At 39.6% G+C, this 21,654-nt stretch overlaps 1 protein-coding gene across 10 annotated transcripts; it reads right to left on the bottom strand.

Moving 5' to 3' along the window:
- Positions 1-507: 507 nt before the first annotated feature.
- Positions 508-20,137, bottom strand: LOC147136430 (muscleblind-like protein 2a). Of its 10 annotated transcripts, XM_086050762.1 has the most exons (11): positions 19,869-20,137; positions 14,092-14,596; positions 11,210-11,374; positions 10,927-11,121; positions 10,072-10,317; positions 8,366-8,419; positions 7,929-8,085; positions 7,476-7,616; positions 6,853-6,888; positions 5,473-5,567; positions 508-3,938 (listed from the first exon to the last, which is right to left on the bottom strand). In XM_086050762.1, exons 2-11 carry the CDS (start codon positions 14,251-14,253, stop codon positions 3,924-3,926), a joined length of 1,266 nt encoding a protein of 421 aa, XP_085906888.1. In that variant the 5' UTR covers positions 14,254-14,596; positions 19,869-20,137; the 3' UTR covers positions 508-3,923. The 10 variants fall into 10 exon arrangements, with proteins under 10 accessions (XP_085906888.1, XP_085906886.1, XP_085906889.1 ...); XM_086050760.1 differs by lacking the exon at positions 5,473-5,567; XM_086050763.1 differs by lacking the exon at positions 6,853-6,888.
- Positions 20,138-21,654: the final 1,517 nt, after the last annotated feature.

The raw sequence follows: 21,654 nt of genomic DNA, 5'->3' as shown, positions 1-21,654 counted from the left end.
TAGGGTTTATAGCCAATGTTAGGGTTTCAAGAAAAGTGTTACATTTGCAAGTCTGTGTGTGCGTTTGTGTGTCAATCTGGTGGGTACCTTAAAAGAAGTAGTGAGCCGCTCACTTCCTTTTATCATCCAACTTTTGGCCCATCCTGTATAATGAGTTTCAAAAAGTCAACCCAAAAATTTCTTTTTAATAATATGTTCCATGTGCGTCCACTAGTCAAAACATGGCATTCTGATTAATATTGCGTTTGTGGAATAAGAGTTGGGCAGTAAAATCCACCCATTTTTGACCATATCAGGAGCGGCCATTTTGCCACTTGCTGTCAACTGAACATGACATCACAGTTGCTAAGGGCTCAGGCAACGACCAATCATGGCTCACCTGTTTTCTGAAGCTGAGCCATAGTGGAGGCTCATAGACGATATTATTGTAAAGACTTTTTGGGGTTGACTTCCCCTTCAAGACATAACAATGCAAGTATACTGTACAAAAACCAGTACAGGACAACATTGCCTTTACTTGGACAGTGTTTATTGACAATATTAGACTTTTTATAGACTTTATAAATCACTAGTCATGAAATGGATAATCATACACAGTAAAATAAGCGCCACTGTCATATGAGAAAATGAAGACAAGTTTAAAGTTAGGCCCGCTGATGGAACAAATCAATATTAATGTAACCATTTATAGCAGTACGACATCATCATCATCATCATCATCATCATCATAAAGCATTTCTGAGGGCTGACTGACATTTTTAGTCTTGATCAGACATCATTTCCCAGAGTTGTGTCTCCTTTTCTTTCAACAAGTAGAGTGGAATTAAATGCAAATGTCGATGAATAAGGCAACAATTACAATAAAAAAAAAAAAAAGTATCTTTTCTCTTTTCTTGACTGCTGTGGACGTGCTTGAAAGAAGTATTTCACATCAGAAATTCTCAAGCAAAACACTGACAGGGGATTATTTACTGCAGTATGTTTAAAATGCACACCACCATACCAAAAAAAGTGTTATTATGCACCGGCTATGGTTCACCGTAATAAAATGTATACAATCACAGCGACGACAGACATCCTTAGTTTGTGACGAGTTGACAGGTGAACGCTTATTACGCTACCACGTACAATGCACTTTGTTACGTCAACAATTCTATGGTCTTTTTCTCCCGACACTCCACCCTGAACATCAAACGACAACTTGTCGGAGGCAAATTAGATCACTTGCTGCTTTTTTGTTTGTTTTATTATTTGAAAGAATCTCAACAAAAGTCAGTTTATAAGAAGTTACATTCACGGACAACCCCGTAGTAAGTTCTGGCTTCTTCTTGGTTAACATTACATACATTAGCATAAAAGTCAAATAATTTACAATAAAAATGACAAATGGAGAGGAAAAAAATAAAACAAGCTTAATAGATTGTCTGAATGAATCAAACATAGTCGTGCTAAAAAAAAACCTAAAGAAAAACTTAGGATGGGCATATTCAAAGACTAATTGATCATCAAGAATTTGTATGTAATGGACTGGTTAATTAATAGTGTCTTGAAGCAATTCAGACTGAATGAAGTGCTGTCTAAGGCGGTGCACACACACATACTGATTTTTAACCTGCCAACCGATGACACTGGTCAACAATTGTTTTCTAAATATTTTCAATCAGAAATGCAAGTAAACTTTTGTAGATGATTTTTTTGCCGTTGATTCTTAATCTGCCCTCATTTTTTCTGTAGTATATCAGGTTTACATAATAAGAAGTATTTAGTAACAATAATAGATAATACAGAAACATGTTTTGTAATATTTAGAAATTACGGGTTAGGTTAATAAGCAACAGGTGTGATTGTGAGTGCGGATGTTTGTCTCTGTGTGCCCTGCGATTGGCTGGCAACCAATTCAGGGTGTCCCCCGCCTACTGGCCAAAGACAGCTGTGATAGGCTCCAGCACGCCCCGCGACCCTTGTGAGGATAAGCGGTATCGATAATGGATGGATGGGCTTCTAAAAAAAGGGAAGACATTTTCTAAATCAGTGTCAAAAATACATTTAGGGTCACATAAAGCCATTCCTGATTAAAATTTGCTGTTGACCAGTGTTTAAAATGTGAGGGAACCCAAACATGAGTAAAAACTTCCCCACAATGCTTCCTGCTCTTATCATGTGTGGCATACTTGAGATGAACAACATAACATAACACACCACACATAGAACGATATCTCCATCGACAATTGTGAGTGACCGGGGCCAAACCAGCTGTCAGTGTTGACCACAACACATGACGTTTTACGTTTGTGAATATTGGACTGGTTCAACATTTACGACTGTCAGTCAAGACTGTTTTCCAAGCCGATCAGGGAGGAAAAAAGACGTAATATACATACCCGTGTTTAAAAATCTTGACCAATTTTCAAAGTGTAGCAGGCCTTTTACTCGACCAGACAAAAAAAATCAGCATGTGTGTGCTTACTGGTGATCTTGTGTGTCATCATAACGCGACCGAAAATGGTAAGTGTCTCCCTCCAAACCACGCGTCGGGTTGGGCCACACACTAAAGGCTTTGCCATCGTAAATATTGAGAAGTTGAGCTAGATCCACGCACAAGTCCTCCATGCTGCATTGCTATGCCCAACTAGACACTGGCATGGAAACAGGAATTTAGACCAATAAACAATAGTAATTCATCGCTTAATCCATTTTCCCAATGGTCGATTAAAAAAATACAGTCAAATGCCCATCCCTTAGTTGAAAGTTTATAAAATTGAGGAATAAAAGCAATAATCGACAAATTTAACAGAATGTCTTCTAAAAACTACACTTAACGTCCTTCTTTAAATTTCTTCTAATCTTCTGCACATTCAACTATTTAAGGAACATTGTTGTGTGGGCAGACTGGGACTACAAACTCATCTTAAATATGAAATAAAATAAAAAGTTTAGAATAATTCTTAATATTAATAATGAGGGTGCATAAATATTCATAAATCTTCACAAAGCATTTAAGACATGTTCACGACTTTCTAGATCTGATTTTTTTTTGTTTTTTTTGTTTTTTGTCATTCGAAGCCCCTTAAATATGACAACTCTTTAGGCACTTGTAACTTTCAAGACTGATCAGTTACAATAATAGTTCAGACCTTGCAGGAGCACACTTCTGTTTGAATATACTCTGAATAAACTCTTAACAGTTATGTAAAATGCCTATCACTCTGACCCATCATTTAAATATTTTTGGGGGAGGGGGAAAAAGCATCCAAAAATGTTGAATCTGTGCCCTTAGAGGGCACATTTGATTGGGTCGACAACGGCAAGCAGACTTTCAATGCAATGCAAAGGCACACCAGGTGGAGGAGCACTGCTCACTGTGGATAAAAGCCTGTACACTGAGGGCCGTCTTTATATTGATATAATTTAAAATAAGTGCTTTTCACTAGTTGCTAATAAAACAATTGAATCTGGCACAAGGTCAAACAATCATTACTGTTACAAAGAAACGACGCATTCAAGAAAGTGAACAATCTCTAACATGGTTTCTTACCCCTTTACACGATGGGTACTGCCATGAAGAAAACACATCCGACGTGACTATTTACACCATTAGAATTTTAGATAATATTTCAATCTGTTAGTATCTTCCAGTATGTTGCTGTTTATATGGTTCTGACTACCGTATGTTATGTTACTTTCCCCCCAGTTGCTTCGGGGAACAAACACAGCGATTTATAGTAGCAAATGCATGTACATTATATCCATGCGTGGGGTCCTGTTGTGTGACCTTAACGTGATACCGTACTTTATGTGGTCAGGTACTCCACTGGTGGTGCTTGATCAGCAGGCGGATGGCTGCAGGTGACGTGCGCCGTGAAAACTGTATGTACAGACGGGCTGCTCTGGATCTTTGTGGCACTGAGTCCTGTTTCTGGCGGTTACTTGAGAATGATCTGTTTCAGAAGGTAGAAAAATGATAAAGATGTCAAGGTGCTCTTAAATTATCTGTCAATGTTGTGGATATAGAAGAGATTGGGTCAAATGTGTAGTGTCTCCTCATTTTTAAAAAGGGACATATGGTGCAAAACTGATGTTTTACTATTCAAATAGGTGGCTGAGAGAAGATTCAGAGCCACTTTCAAGGAGGGTGAGTGCTAAACTCCACTCATCTTCGAACACTATAGATGAATCTTCTCATGAAATGAATCAATGGGGAAACTGTTTGCTTGTTCAAAATTACACCGTATTTTCTGGACTATAAGCCTCTACTTTTTCCTTAGGTTTTGAACCATGCGGCTTATACAAAGGTGCGGCTATTCTGTGGATTTTTCTTCCACCGCCAGGGGCACTCTAAACTAAGAAAAAAATCCATGCAAAAAAGAATAGACTTTTTCTTTAGCAGCTATAGCACAGACAAATTACCAACTTATATGTCTCTTTTTTTTGTGTGTGTGTTTTTTAAATGTATTATATTATTTATATTTATTTATTCATTTTTTTTCCCATTCTATTTTTAAAAATAGAGTTGATGCGGCTTATACAAAGGTGCAGCATGTTGTTGAAATGCGTCACATTTTCTGACCGGTCACTCTTTCAACTCTTTTGACAATGTTTAGCCACACTGTATGTTATATTTATCAGGCATTACATACTTAGCTTGTATTATTTTTGGGCGTGTCTTGACTGTCGTTCGTGGAAGAAACATTTTTCTACATTTCATTATGTGCATCTGTCTTTCCGAACAAGCTGCAAACAAGCACAAAAGCTTGTGACCATTTCTTTATCCCTCAGGCGAACACACATGCTCTGGGGAGGGGCATTTTTTGGGAGGCGCCACCCACCACAGAAAGCACTGTCCATTGCAGTAGATACACGAACTGCTGCCTAAAGCCAGATCCTCTACTGTCTGCCTCTACTACTCTTAAAACAATGGCACAAAAAAAAACAACAAAAGGTAACATTGAATAGTATAAAGGTCAGCTATTGTTGTTCCACTTAGCAATATCTTTGTACACCAGTATTATTTTGTTGCTTTGTGACCGGTAAAAATTGAGAATAAAAAACAATTTTTTGCAGCCAGTCAGGATTGACTGAAAACTACGTGATCGGACACAATCTTTTGTTTCTTTTTAACATTTACCCCATATTTTGCCTGGTGTCCAAACTGTATGACTTTTAGTTCAAATTAGGAGGTTCCCCTGCATGTCCTCCCAACCTGGAAGAATATTTGGAAAATCCTGCAATCTGGGTAATGTGAAAGACAGTGTGAAAAGCAAAAAAGGAGTATGGAAATTGACCCAAGTGTTTGCAGATGTCTCTACAAGTGTTGCCTGTCGTAGGAGAAAGTAGCTGATCGACGGGCAACATGAAGCTCAATGACAGCCGATGCAAGCAGGGACACAAAGCGACTCCTTCAAAGTAAAAGAGCCCAAGGTTGTCTTGACTAAAAGCTTCGAGAGGAGGAAAAAAAAAAAAAAAGGAGCAAACCTGATTGGCTGGTGCTGTTGCTGCGTAGGGGACACTTGTGGCGGGAGAAGTTGCTGCAGAGACACTAGCAGGCGTAGCACTGTACATCATGGGGACTGGCTCAGGAAGGGGAAACCATGGAAGCAATGAAAAGGCAGGTGGAGCATTATGGTAACCATAGCGACGTGTGTCTGTCTCTTATTTTTGCCAGGCAAATACGAAATGACGTTAGCAGCAAGGCGTCACTGGGTTAGAGCTGCAGCTGGCATGAGATTACACAGCAGAGCGAGGAAGCGGGGAGAATATAAAGAGAGGGCTGATCATAAGGACAATTAGGACATTTATTTGACATTAGAGAAGCAACATGTACAGCAGCACCACTAAATATTACCAAAGCTTTTTTTTTTTTCTTAATAGAAATATATTTACTAAACTCTTGTGAAATGTTGTACATACTGTGTACACTCATCAGCCATGTTGGGCACACCAGCAAAATTCATCAATTCAATTTAAAAAAAATTATAAAAAGAATTAAATAAGATATACATTTCTATGCATTACTCTAAATTGCCCCTAGGTGTGATTGTGAGTGCGGATGTTTGTCTCTGTGTGCCCTGCGATTGGCTGGCAACCAATTCAGGGTGTCCCCCGCCTACTGCCCAAAGACAGCTGGGATAGGCTCCAGCACGCCCCGCGACCCTTGTGAGGAGAAGCGGTACAGATAATGGATGGATGGATGGATTTCTATGCATGACATTAAAATAGAATGTCATAGAAATGGTCATAGATTTCAGTACTTCAATTCAAAAAGTGAAACTCATTAGATTCTTTAAACACATTGAGAATGTTCTTTCTTGTTCAGTTGTATATTTAAAATGGTATACATCGTATACATAGCTTATAGTCAAATTTCTTGAGACGGTGAATTTGCAGTTTTCATTAACTGTAAGCTGTTACCCTCCAATTTCATAAACTATTCTGTGCATCGCTATCTAGTTTCAGTTTTTGAATTCAACTACTCAAATCAATCAAATAATTTTTTTTTTTCCTCAAGTAGCTAAATAAAAGAAAACTACCAGAATCATTAACACAATTGTTAAACCAGCAACCGATTTAAAAATGCATATGTCATTATACTAAAAGGGCGTGTTTAGTGGCTTACGAGTGCATATTTCAAAATTGTGCATTTTGTCTTGTTATCCAACCACAATGTGATGTTTTGTTTTTTTCATAAATTGTACTTCTGAAAGCTGAGGTAATATCTGAGGAAATATTAACGCCGTATCACACATAGATGAGAGTGCAAAAGACAACATTGAAATAAAATGTCATGTGTACATGGATTTTATGTTCTAGCATTTGAGTGAGCTTCACCGGGCTAATAATGGACAAGGTACTTACCGACGCTGTTCGCAGGGGTCATACACAAAATAGACCCTGTGTGCGTACAATGGAAAGAGATGACATTTTGATAAACTATCTACCTGTTCCTCTAGTCAACTGTACTAACTGAGAGTTGCTTTTGAAAAGAAAACATAAGATATTACAGTCGGGCGGTCAAATAAGTGGTTGTCATGTCAACCGCAATGTTGCTAGGTAGCAGCCTTGTCTCGGTTGGTCCTGCTTGTTGAATGGCAGTGCGAGCGAGACGACTGCAATGTCACAAACGGTTGAAGCGCAGTCGCGGCTGATTATGTTCATTAGCAAGGAACAAAGTCATTTCGTTTCACCTCTGTGAAATTGTGCATCCAGCTCAAAGTGAGGTTACATAAGTGAAAGGCCTCAGCATGAATGAAGCAGCTTTTGTCGAGCGAGTTTTTTTTGTTGTTGTTGTTAATGCTGGATGGTTTGGACTTAGGCATATTGGAGCCCTCCGCCAATGCACCTCAGACACCCAATTAGCAGCTGCCTGTTCTTAAGCCTGTTTTGAACTCCACCATACCAACAGATTGCCAATAGCCTTCATCAAGTTTGTTTTGTCTGGCCACTTAGAAAATTCACATTGATATTCTGCAAATACTTACAGCGCCCTGTCCTGCACCCTGCTGCCGTCCTGACTGCCTGACTTGTGCTCTTCCCTTGCTCTCCTGCTTCGGCTCCTGTTTCCTGCCTGCCTGGACCCTGCCCCTGGATTCCTGCGACCCTTTCTGAACAGGAGCCTTTCCCTCCAGCCGCAACAACAGCCACATGTGACAATAAATACCTCTGCATCATATCCTGCTGTTGATGTCTCATACCCGCATGTCGATTCTCCTCATAAACTGTCCCCATCATAAATCCTTTGGTCATACTTAACCATTTCTCTTTATACAAAGGCACATCTCTTTTAATTGGACCTCATCGGCTGCGCCTAATGACTAAGAACTTAAACGTATAACACAACGTCTAGTGAAATTTCCTTAGCCGTTCTCTGTCAGAGTAACGGGCCGCTTGCACATTTCTTTAGGGAAAACCCTGGCGAGTGAGTCAATGCGTACCTGCAGGGTAGAATGCGGTCGTGGGCTGCTGCAGCTGCGTGCTGGCCAGAGCCTGCTGGTAGTGCAACAAACTGGGGCTGAGCAGCGAGCTGGCCCAGTTGCTCTTCTCCAGAGCTGCCCTCTTTGGTACCGGTTGCAGGATGCTGTGGGGGAAGCCCTGAAAAGCAAACACCACCACTCATTTCAGCACATACCCATAATCATTTGGTGGTCATTAAAAATAAATAAAATCAAAACATACGACTACACAAGAAATGTAATTGTTAATTACACAGCATGCACTCATGGTTTCAGGATACAAATACGAATGGAAATAATGTACCACATTAACTCTACTGAAATTGACACAAATGAGATTACAGAAAGCTCACAGTGACAAAACGACATGTTACACAGTATCATTTACTGGCTACATGCAAAGCAAAAGGTGAAAATACCAGGTCTACAGTTGCCTCGAGGGGTCGCTTCATTGCTTTGGCAGTCGACTGAGTCTTTTAAGAGCGGACAGCGAGCACATGATGGCAGTGGGCCAATGGGGGGTCAAGCGTATTAACATACAGCAAGCAGAGGTGCATCATGGGGGACAGCGTTGTGCATAGATGAGAAGGGGGAAAACAAAAATAAGCTGAATGTAGTATACCACATAAAACAGTTTGCATGCACAGTAACCACTCACTGTCTAAAGATAAAACACCTGACGGTCAGCGTGTGCCATTTAGTATTCAGTAGCTTTACAATTCTACACAGCCATCATTCTAGCTACTGTTGCAGTCTTTGTTAAACACCAATAACAGGAGCTGTTAAACAATATGGCAACATAGAGTAAACACAACCAGCATGTGTTTATGGGAGCAATGCGTTAGGGATGGGCCTAATAACGGATTAGTCGATTAATCGATTGTAAATTGTGTGGAATCAAGTGTATATTAATTTTATCTTGAATCAGTTGAGCCAAAATCGAGTGTATGACTTGGCTGAAATGTTGATTCAATCTCAACTGCTCTGTGGCTTGAATAACAAAAAGGACTACTGACAATGTCACGGAAACAAGAGTTCAGAACATTCAGTGAGCGAAGCAGAAAGATTTCCCCCATCCCTTGATTGCAACCCATCACAACGAATGCGAAAAAGGAACAGCGGATTTACCCGGGCTAGTGAAGTTGGCGTGCCAGGTAGTGGAGTTAGCATGTCAGTACCTGCATCATTTGATCTTCGAACTACGTTCATGTTGCCATGTTTCTATTTCTGAGCAAGAAGCGGTAATCCGTCGATACTTATTTATATTATTTTGTTTCAAGCAAATTAGGCCTCACATATTCTTGAAACAATATTTCTGGTGCGATGGCATTAAAAAACATTGAATTGTTACTTTCCCCTATGGTCAGAATTAGTTAGATGCCTCTCCTTACAATGCATACACCATGTCATTAAAAATAAAAGCAAAGTTCAAAGGGATTATATATGGATATAAATGCTTAAAATATGCATTGGTGTGAAAAAAATATTACAAGATTCGATTCGCAACGCCATGTTATCCTCAGCCACGCTCTCATGTCTCTGCTGTAAACAAACTGCATACGCACATTGGGTAAATTACTTGACACTAGAACTACCAATATAAGATTACTAACACAACATTTTAAACCATGAAAATCGTCGATAGTTATTATTGTTATTTTTTTTATATCGAATCGGGGCTTGAGCGAATCGTTATATCCCTAACTAGGGCATATCAGATTCGTAGACTTTACATTGCTTTGTTGTCAGAGAGCCATGTTAGGAGTTTGAGTATGCAACAGCAGCTCTCATATTTATTTGGTACACATTAAGATAGGAAGCTAAAATTACGCTAACTGTAAATACTAAGAGCCATGCAGTAAAGTATAACATAAGTGAAAGGGAGAAACAAATACGATGGTTTACATTCTAAACAACACAGATGGTCTATGGAGAACATGTATAGCGCACATAAAGAGCACATTTTGGTTAAACTATGACTTGCATTCTAAACTGTATGACTGAATACAGTCCATAGCTAAATATTAAGACAATTAAGATTTAACATTTCACTGCTGTTAGCTGCCATTAAACATGAATTAAACCCGAGTTTATTCTTATTGAAAGACGAACATGGGTGTCTTACCACGGCTGCAGCTGTGGCCTGGGCCGCCATGGCTGTCTGATGTTGACCGGACTTAATTTTGGCCTGCAAGTGCGCAGGCGGGTGAAAATACTTGCACTTGTCGCGGCTGCAGCGGCTCTTGATGTAGTCCATGCAAACGGTGACAGTGTTGTCGACGGAGTCGATCATGGGGCTGTCGCTGGGGTGGGCGAAGCGGCAGTCGGTCTCTCCCCGAGTGCAGGTCCCTCGCTGGAACTCGCGACATACCTGCAAAAAGTCACATATCGATCAAAATTTCAATGGGGTTATTTTTCTTCTCAGAAATGTTAAAAGTTGTTCAATATTACGATTTCAAATGTGTGTGGTGAACTACAAGTTCGGCGCATGAGACGGACACCTAACAGGACCCTGACAAAAAAAACACATCGCTCTATCTCAATCTCAAATGCTTAAGCATTTCTCCATAATGAAATTGAAACCATTTATTCTTCAACTCCTTTGGGGTTGGCAGGTGATTCAAAGGTTTAGTTTTGCTCACGATGCAGTCGCATTGTCATTTAGCCATTTTTCCTGAGTTGAGTAGGCGCGTAGCAATGTATGGACGTCACACTGACACCTAAATCTGATCAGCTCATTTTGATACCTTTTGCATTTCAATCAGCTATGGCATAACAACCGACAAACCGCACAAATGGCAAACTTGAACCAGGTCACAGATTCATTTACACAAGTTATGCATAAAGAAAGTTAAAGTTTAGTATCGCCGCACTTTGACGCAGGAACACATTATTTCGATTTCTGTTACCCTCTAATGCTTTCAAAACCCAAACAATCAGATGTCAAGCAGCGTGTTGGATTGGACTGGCTCGACTGTACCTCCAGTTTGTCAGTGCGCTGGAGCTTCTGGGAGGGCGAAGACGAGGAGGAAGGCGAGCTCTGGACCGTGACAGGCGGGCTCCCTGAAACAAGAACCTGACTGCTGGGCAGGATGTCTGTGGGAAGAAGGCCTAAACCGTGGCTTAGGGGCGTCAAGTAGGAACCGTAACCGAGACCAGAGTTAGTGCCAAGACCCTGTGTCGGAGGAAATGAAAGCTGTGAGGTAATAGGACCAAGATTTGGTGGAAAGGTGGATTGCTTTTGCTCAATGTGGGCGACTCACCACAGACTGCAGACTGGCTGTAGGGATCATGATCTGCATCTGCTGTGCGAGCACTGCAGCTGCTGTCTTCTGCTGGATCAGATTGTTGCGGCCGTTTATTTCCAGCTGGGTCTTTAAGTGTGAAGGCGGATGGAGGTACTTGCAGTTCTCTCTCGAGCATCGGCCCTGCGTTCAGAGAGCAACGGCAAAGAAAGTACATTAAAACTCATTGTATCCCAATGACATATTTGTATGTAATTTCACAATGGGTCTGAAAATGTCTGGTACTGAATGAGTTAAGATCCTCATTTAATTTTCCCCTCTGAACACAAGGTGCCATCATCGGAATCGACCATCAGAGATGGTCACCACACACCTCGACAGCGGGAGTGGTGTCATCACAATGACGTGGCAGGTATTTCTTGCGTGCTAACTGCAACTGCAATGATACTCTCTGCAGTTGCAGTGCTAATTTTTTTGGACTAAGATTTTTTGTCATTTATTTCGTCACGGATATTTTTATTCAGACGAAAACGTAACGGAAACTAAAATAGAAGTCATTCATTGATACGATAACGATAACTACATTAACTTGACAATCTTCAACGATGAAGAAAAAAGACAACGGTCATTCGCGGGAAGAATACGACAAATTTGAACTGAAGCAACATACCTTAACCCATTAAAGCCTAAAGCGCCTGGTTCAACAGCTCCCCAAAACCTAAGGTCGTCTTTGGAATAACCCTTGAAAACCTGAGGTTTTCCCAGAAATTCAACACCTACAAAATAATTAATATCGCAGCCCCTGTAGCAGACAAAAACATAATTCCAAAAGATTTTGAGACCTTAGACATGTGGCTTGCACACAGGCCAGAGTTTATTAATCTTTACTGTTTCAATGGAAGATGTAAAAATAAAGTGTCGGTGAAAGAGAAGCACTACTTTTAATTTTAAAAATCGAGTGGTAATTACCATCCCCTTTTCTGTTACAAAGACGTCAATATTGTCATTATCTACAAACATATATATATATATATATATATATATATATATATATAACATATATACATCTTAACCATATTTCACGTTCACCTGGATCTACTGGTTCAAAGTCCACAAGCGCATCGTCTATATTACTGCCGTTACTCAGTTCAAAGCTCCCGCGATCGATGGCGTCCGCCATTATGACTCGAAAGAATTCCAGAACATCCTCTGCAGGCTCACGACACCGTCACGTGTATATTTTGACGCATTTCATTGGTTAAGAGATCAAAGATTGGTCACAACACCGTCACGTGTATATTCTGATGCATTTCATTGGTTAAGAGATCAAAAATTGGATAAAAAAAAGAAAATGACGTATATGCTCTCCAGGCTTCTAGGGTAGAAAGACGCAACAGCGCTCCGGGCTTTAAGGGTAGAAAGACGGTTATGCACTCCCATCCTAAATGGGTTAAGCGATGTTCTCTAAGGTAAATTTGTTGGCATTGCTAACGTTGTCATAGCATTAAACTGTGGACAACTGAAAATAATTGCATGCATATTAGGCTGTTGTAAGATACAGCAGTTTGACACCATAAGCATTGGATCTGTTGACAATGCTAGCCAAGCCCACTTTTTTTTTTTACATTTAGTTCATCGAAAACAAATTCTTAATTTCTAAGATGGCATAATATTGTCATTTCAACATTTTTCATTGAAATAAAGTTTAATGACACAGTTAAATGTGTGTCTTGCGATTTAAACTAGTTACAAATAAGTGTGTTATACTTTCTGTATAAACGTTGAAATGTATGCTGAAGTAAAACATCAGGCAAAAATTGCTCTTTATTTTCATCGACTAAAATTGGACTAAAACTAAAATACAATCAGATGACTAATTCATGACTAAAATTGTAATTATTTTTAGTCAAAAGACTTTAACTAAACTTGTCAAAATGAACATTGTGCAGTTGACTAAATAAGCGTGTCCTATTTAAATGACTTATCCTGAATAGATGACTGGTACACTCTGCATTGGATTAATAAATGCATCCCCTCGTTTCCCAATTGAGAACTAGTGTTGTTTGTAGTTCATTAAAAGTCTCATCTCCACTAACTTCTGTTCCTCTCTGCCGCTGACTGAATAAAACCCTCCCCTCTAACAAATGCCTTACCACGAATAAATAGGCAGGATCTTAATTAGGGCCTCGCCTCAAATAAATGCCTTGCCACAACAACAAAAAAATATGAATTCATCGATTATCAAAAACACTTACACATTAATTTGATAATCGATTAGTTGACAGTTAATCGTTGCACTTCTAATCTACTGCAATAGGATTTTAGAACTTTTATTGTATAGATACAGATTGTGTTCATTTTATCCTATTTATGAAACGTGTACCAGCCCAGTCAGACTAGCATCTGTTAACACATTCACCACAGAAAAGTCTTTTGAGACAGTCTCTGCGGGTTGGCAAAGCTTTTCAATGTATTTTTATGGGGTGCAAAATGCCATGTGAAACTGCTTATTTCCAGCCTTCTGTTGTTGATTAAATAAAGGCCTATGGCCACTATATGAGAGAATCCAGCCAATTGTCCAAAAACGCAGTATGTAGTGCAATCGTTGAAATGTGTGGTTACTTGTTACTTTACTATCAAATGTCAACATAAAGGTAAACAATAGTCACCTACAACGCTTTCCATGACACTCTTAACCTGGGATGTATAGTGTTGTTGGCTAACATTTAAAAAGATATCAGTGCAGGATGTTTGCTTCAAATGAAAGTCATGGGACACTTGTTACATGATCACATGGGAAGGCAGATGCCATTAGCGGCTGATAGCTGATAGTCACCAAAACCTCTACTTTCTTAGCATCAACAGCAGCACTGAAAACTGAACAATGTGAGCGTTCTTACTTTTAGCGAGTCAAAGCAGGCGATGACCCTCCCATTTTCCACTTGGCAGCTCTTTGGCGGATGAGCAAACTTGCACTCGTCGTCACTGCGCGAACAGTTTCCTCGTTGAAACTGTCGACACACTTCCAGAGTCAGCCATTTCGTGTCTCTCCCCGACGCCATGTCCAAAGGTTTTTGATCATAAACAGTTCTTATTATAAGACAATCACGGTGCAGAAAGCAGATGGCCGATCACAGTCCTTTCCTAAAACAAGCTGATGAGTCCTCCATGAGCTGGAGCTTGAAGGATCAGAAGGAGGGTCGCTGAGCTTGGAGATCACCCATCCGTCGTACATTGGCTTTCCTTTGGAAACTATGCGGGACCAATTGCTTCTTTAGACCATTATCCTTCTTTGATGCTGCAAAGTAGCAACCCCCAGATGTTGTTTCTGGCCCCAAAGGGAAAATAAGCTTTCCTCCGACTTCAGGCAGAGGAAACCTTCTTAAAGGCACTTATATTGGCGAGCTGAAAAACATAAAAACATAATTACTTGCTCATTGGTCTAACTTTGGCAAAGCTATACATGTCCAATGAAAAATATACTTAAAGTGGAAGTCAACGCAAACAGTTTTTTTTTTCAAGCATATGTTCTATGCAAGCCCACCATTGAAATAGGGCATTCTAATCAATATTGCATTTGCGGAATAAGTGTTAATTCACTCGTTTTTAGCCATCTCTGGGGACGGCCATTTTGTCTTCTGTCGACTGAAAATGACATCACAACTGCTCACAACGAACAATCACGACTCCGATTCAGAAAACAGGTCAGCCGTGATTGGTCGTTGTTAGCAGTTGTGATGTCATTTTCAGTCGACACAAGACAAAATGGCCGCCCCCCAGAGATGGCTAAAAACTAGTGCATTTTGCTGCTTACCTTATATTCCACAAACGCAAAATGAATCAGCAGAATGACGTGTTTCAACTAGTGGGCCTGCTGGGAACATAATCTTGGAAAAAAAAATATGTTTGTGTTGACTTCCCTTTTAAGAAGTAATACGGCAATGGAGCATAAACGGCCAACTAAGTCATTGTCCAAATACTTTTGAACCTCTACAATATTGAGGTCACCTGCATAAAAATGGCTGGAATTCGTAAATGTTATTTTGGTCAGAGGTGGACGTTCCGTCTGACTGACAGACCGGTCCATCTGTCCGTCACTGACGGACACCTGTTTTGCTGATGTTAGACGGTAAACTTCAAATAAATAAATAAATAAATAAAGAGACGGGCTGAGCACAGGCAGAAGTGGATTTTCGACAGTCGGTGTAATCATCATTAACCTGACAAATCCTTAATACACATTATTAAAACCGCAGTTTTTAAATAAGTCAGACGGCAGTTTCTGTACAGAACTTCTTTCCTACTATAATCACGCGCTTGAGCTCAACTAAAATTCTGTTATACTGTTGTTTCTCTGCCATCTGTATTTATATATACTGTACACACATTCACTGCCAGAGAACACAAAATCCTCATTGTCAAAAGCTCAGCCAAAAAAAAACAACAACTTGTGGGTCATCTGTGCAACACACGTAATATACTGTACATCCACAGTTAACACGAGCAAAACGAGATTCCTCCGGTCGTGTCCTGGCCGAATGAATGAACTGACCAAGTATTGTGTAATAAGCCAAGTTTCTTTGTAATGCCGTCATGAATATGATTTCACGCTTGTTGCAGCAGCAGCAGCAGCTGTCGTCATGGACACACTTTCTGAGATATGTCCATGGACAGAACATGACCCAGGTAAAGAACTGGCTTATGATTCATGATCAAAAGTTGCTCAATATTTTACCAAAGGTGCACACAAAATTTAAATCAGTCACTTCACAACTTTTCTTAAAAAAAACATATCTCTGGCGTCGGGCCAAAATCTTGTACCTCCATAATGGTCACTTTTCAGCAGACCCAAAAAATAGCAAGTCTGTTCAACCATTAGCATTGCATCATGAAAGACAGGAAGCCTTTTTCAACACTTTGGATTGGTCAATAAGGTGTAAAAATAACACCCACGCGTGTGGACTGACCAATAGTATAGATTTTGGAAAAAATATGAAATTCACCAAAATGGCCGTATGAGGTTTCAGCACGACGCCAGCGATATCCTGTTTAAGATCCTGATCATAATCAAGCAGTAATCAATTCCTCTTGGCATCTTACAAAAGACAAAAAATATTTTTTATCAAAATCGTTTAACAACGAATCAAGGAACATACCATATTTCCTCAAAAAGACCGTGGCGCCACTGGATGCTTGTGATTCTCTTTACTATGACTGATAACATACATTTCCGTTCAAGTCTTTCGCGCAACACAAACCAATAGTTGGGCAGTTGTGGCATCTATAAAGCTCAATCTTAAAAATTGATGTTTCAAAAGAGAAAGTGCTGCTGTTTGCTGCTCATCAATTCCAGGGATGTAACGATTCACTTCAGGCCCAATTTGATTCGATTTTCAGTTCCCGAATTCGATTCAGTTTTTAAAAACTGCTTCTTTAAGAAGATGACTGACTCATTATAAAACCAAAATGTGTTTTTATTTTAACATCTGCATTTTATTTTTATTACAAACAGTAACATTTCGTAACTTTAACCCCCCAAAACGAAAATTAACTAATAATTTTGACGGTTGTTTAAATACATTTTGCCTTATCAGTGTTTTGTTAGTGCAAAAACTAAACATGAAAATAAATAAATGTACAATAGACTTGACTGTTATTATTACAAATCCTTTTGTGATCAAAATTTCGATAGATTCCTTTATTTTATTTTTTTTACACCGATGTATATTTAAGCTGTTTAAATTGACTTTTTATGACTCGTTACATCGCTAATTTAGTCCAGTGAAATCCTATTAATTATTTCTATCACTTTCAAATTGTTTCGATAACCATAGTAGGGTTTCATTTATTGAATAGAAGTGTACCAACAACTTCGGACGTTTCTGCACACAGGTAGATAGCGTCCTAATAACCGTCTTAAGCTGGATTTACTCTACGTGGCTAAAGTTAGACTGTTCCGATTTTTTAGTCCTGAATTGCACAATTTGGTTGCGCGTCATTGCAGTGTAAACAGAACAGAACAAACACATCGTATTAAGCCTGTAACAATACAGAATGCAAACCAAAAAACGCAATGCTCTAAGACACAAACCTGTGTCAGATTTGAAACAGCAGAACCACAACACGCCTTTTCCCCAGGTCTCTATTTTCATAGAAAGCGCACGTGCGCCAAAACTGGCGCATCTTGATTTTCATGCAGGGGCAAGCCTCCTTTAGCGTGTTTGGAAATTTGGCAGACTCTGCCGCACCAAGCGGACCGAGGGCATTTTCTTTTACACCGCGCCAGCGCACTTGGCAATTTCGTGGCTTGAAAGTAGACAACATTTTATGCTTGCTGGAAGCAGGTCTAAGTTGTGGCACAGTTGATGCAACACAATTTTGCTGATTTTAATCGGGGCGCAGCAAGACAGCTTCTGCACTTCACAGACGTGCGTGCTTGGATTTCATTGTGCGTCATTCATAAATATGACAGCGTGCATCAAACCCTCAGAATCATTGCAGAAATGAAATCTTTCAATGTGTTATTATTATTAGCATTTTTAATATTATCAACTCCCTGGCCGTGGAATAGCTATTGTTTAATGCAGTCTCCAAGGGTCAACTTTACATCATACGCAAGTGGAGATCTTGCAGTTCCTTCTAAATGTATTTTGTGCGCTTCAAGCTCCTTATTTCAAACTCCATCGAGGCAGTTTAGGCTTCCGCCAAGAAGACCGCGCACCTCTCCTGAACGTAATTTAAAGGGGATGAGAGGAACTGCTTGCATTAGACGAGAACTAAGTCAGCTGTGTTCACTCCCACAACGGCGCAAATGCCTGAATACCAAAAGAAAGAAAACTCCACCCAAAAGCAAAGTTAGACTGTGCTTTACGTTAGACTTATACTGGGCATGAAAATAGGGCCCCAGAGTTTGTCCTTAGGTTCAACTGCGTATTATAGGAATACTTTTTCCAGTGACGGTCTTATGACTGGAATGAGCAAAACTAGCACTGTCGATGCTTAGTCTGTTTAGCTATACACAGTGGATTGGAGGCGAGAAAGGGAAATTGAAGCATGGCTTTACTACAAATAACACTGAAATTGCAGACCCTCCAAGCTTATTTAGGTCAGCAGTACGGGACCTTTACAGCTACTCGGTTGGGAACGGTACAGTAAAAAGCATAGTCAACAAAGCTCAGACTAATTGCCAAAGATACTTAAAAAAAAACTTCCCCAAGTCACGCAGAGGACCAACCTAACGCTAAATAACATTTCATATTTGTATTAGTTACGAATGACTATTTACTTCCATAGTGTGACATCCCAATTTTGACTGTGCAATTTGGGAGTCTGCGCATTGTAACATTATAATAATCATTATAACACTGAACACCTTTCACAGTTCTTGCAATGCTTAGTTAAGTTCGACTTCCGTTTGTCACGAAAACAAAGATGGTAATACAATGTTTAAACACAGGCGCAGGGTTAGTCAAACACAGAACAGGATACACACTCCTGTATTGTACACTTAGCCATGTGACACACAGGAAGTTGAGGCTGGTGGGGAAAAATGAATTAGCTACCACATAAAGTGCACGCTGAGAAGTTAGGCTTGACAAACGCGCAGACTTAAGTTTTCGTTCGCATTGGTTGACCCGGCCGGAGCTTACTGTCGCAAGCTATCGTGAAATCCCGGTGCACACAAGACAACATTCCTTTGGGGAACAAGTCAGGAAATGAGCCAGGGACACTGACTTTACCTACCCAACTGCCCTTGCTCTTATGCAGGACACCAATCCACAAATTCAGAGGCACCGAGGCACAGATTTAAAAAAGATAATCAACACGTATGAAAGAAAAAACACAGTGGGCAAAACATTTCCTCCTCGACAACTGCGAAACTGGAGAGACAGAGTCCAACATTCCCAGCCTCCCCCTTTCCTGCCGGGAAGACCCTCCCAGTCTGGAATAGACCAATTGGAAACAAGAAAGGCATACACAGGGTGAAAGCTGTCTGCAAAACACTGCTGCTACTTGGAATAAAAACTTTCCTTTACAACTGATGACAGAATGTCACGCCACTGGAAATTTTCGGATTTGAATGCAAAAATGCACACTTTATTAATATATTAAAACAAAAAATGACAAAACCATGGTAACTATTTGAATAAAAAGCATATTTGATAAGAGTATTTTTTAGCAGAACACATCCAAGAGTTTGTTTCTACTTGGTATGACCACACGAGGCACATGTTTCCTTTGATGAAGAGCTAAACAGTTAAGTATTTGCTAAAATCGGCCAGTTAATGTACAGCACGTAATCTAGACACAATGTAACCTCTATGAAAACAACCCCCTGCTTTAGAACATATAACACAGTGTTCAAAACAAATGTTCAGGGAGAATTATTTCCATTTCAGAATGAACTGTGACAGTCGACGACATGTCACTCAGACGACGCAACGTCACTATTACGACGTCAAAAGGGCACTTAAACAGCGTCACTGGCTTATTTTATATAACTCGACACTGTAACATTGGGCGTGACTTTTTTTCCCAAATGACAATAAAGATTCTAATTCTGACGTAGCATTTAGCATTAGCCCCGATGGGGCTGGGCCCCCGCGTAAGTAATGACTACGTATTAGCACTTAGCATGATGCTAACTCCAGTTAGCCAGAGGCGAGAAGTTGCTTACCTCATCGCCGCGGATGAACCGCTGCCCGCGGGGTTGGTGGGAACAGGGGAAGGGGAGGGGGGCATACTGCACCAATTACACCGTAGCACAGCTCGTACACGGCGAATACAACACAACCGTGAGGCCGAAACAAACGCTCGACAACCGTTTGATGTTGAGTGAAACGGGAGCTAAAGTGTGTAGTACAACTACGCAGACGTCATTTTCCAACGGCCATTACTTTGTGACATTACACAGCTTTGAGCAACAAGCTCTTGACAGCTTACTGTACAGTCGTCGACGTGATGTCATGGAGGGGTGTGTGGACGAGTCGCGAAACTTAAAAACGTGAATAATTTACTTTAGATCGTTTACCATAACCAAAACAGACAAAATATAGTCTTCATATATATAATATACTATACTAAGAACATTTGAAGAAAATAATGTATACACCATACAATAAATAAGTATTATAACCCCTCTGGAAATAGAGTGGTTCGGTCCACACGAAAGCAGGAGGCGAGAAGGGCAAAGGGTTTCCTTGTTACCAAGGGAACAGCAATAAATCCATTTGAGGTTTGTTTTATTTTGTATTATTTTTAGAGTTTAAATGATCACGACTCTTGTTTTAATAGTTGTGTTTGTTTTCAGAATCTTGCCTTGGTGCACACGTGCTAACAATGCATTATTGTGTAGTTAACATTAAAAGCTCTATATTACAGAGTAAAACTTGCACTCCGTAATAGGATTTATGAGTTTCAGATATGATGAGCGGGTAATGTGTGAGGACAATGCACAAAATGTCTTTGTTTAACGAGTCAAGGTCAAACTAGACAGATGCTAACACTACAGGGGAGGAGGGATTTTGCTGATATGTTTACAGGGTGCGCGCGTATGAATACAAATTCAAATTGTATTAAGGTGTATTTTCCTCTTTATGCAAGACTAGATGAAGTAGAATGTGTTTTATTATTCAATATGTTGCCTGCTGTTTATGATTTTTTGGGTTGTGTTGGTGGCCCATCTAAAGTGTCAAATTTCTATTGATGGAAAGACAAAGAAACTAATCGTAAATATCCTAAAATAATTTTATGAATAACACGTTCTACATTAAAAATAAATAAGGTAATAACTACGAACAATAAATAATGAACTAAAATGAAATACCCATATACTAAAATATTCAAAAATATGAATACATTTTATGTATTTCAACATTTATAAGTTATGTTGAAATCCATAATGTATCAGTGGCATTGTGTTATATAAGAAACACCATTCATAACAAACGAATGTATAATAAATAGAAACAATAACATCATACAACCTTAGTACAACTAATAAACTAATACAGCAATAACATTACATACTGTCTGTCCCCTTTTAATTCCACGTGTCATGTCTTTTTAAAATCAAATACATATGTCAAATACTGCTAAAAATTAAGGGAATTAAAAGCAAATGAATGAATAAACAATGCATGAATAAAACAAAAAATACAAACACCTAATGCTATTATAAATTACATACTTGCCTGTGTGTGTGCGTGTTTTATACACACTTGTGATCTGTCAGCAAACAGGAAATGCAGCATGCATTCAGTGTCACATGCCGAGGTCAGCACATTGCTCCCTGTGAGGAAAAACTCCCTGAGTGAATGAATGAGTCATATGACCAAAAGAAAAAACAAAACAATGCATGGTATTGTTCCTCGTGTTGTTTTATCACCCACATATTAAATTATTTGCGGACATCATATGATTTACTGTTGGAACATAACACTTAGAAGTACTTAAAGTATATA

Source organism: Filicampus tigris, chromosome 14 (assembly GCF_054856515.1).
Source record: "Filicampus tigris isolate MCC_2025a chromosome 14, RoL_Ftig_1.0, whole genome shotgun sequence".
Lineage (NCBI taxonomy): Eukaryota > Metazoa > Chordata > Actinopteri > Syngnathiformes > Syngnathidae > Filicampus > Filicampus tigris.
Note: the sequence above shows the minus strand (reverse complement) of the source record. Positions and strands in the feature narration are given on the sequence as shown.

Coding starts and splice junctions, on each gene's coding strand:
- LOC147136430 (XM_086050760.1), bottom strand. CDS start 14,253: ATGGCGTCGGGGAGAGACACGAAATGGCTGACTCTGGAAGTGTGTCGA. Junction 11,122..11,209: donor CAGCCAGTCTGCAGTCTGTG/GTGAGTCGCCCA, acceptor CCTCCGACACAG/GGTCTTGGCACTAACTCTGG. Junction 8,086..8,365: donor TCGAGGCAACTGTAGACCTG/GTATTTTCACCT, acceptor TTTGCTTTTCAG/GGCTTCCCCCACAGCATCCT.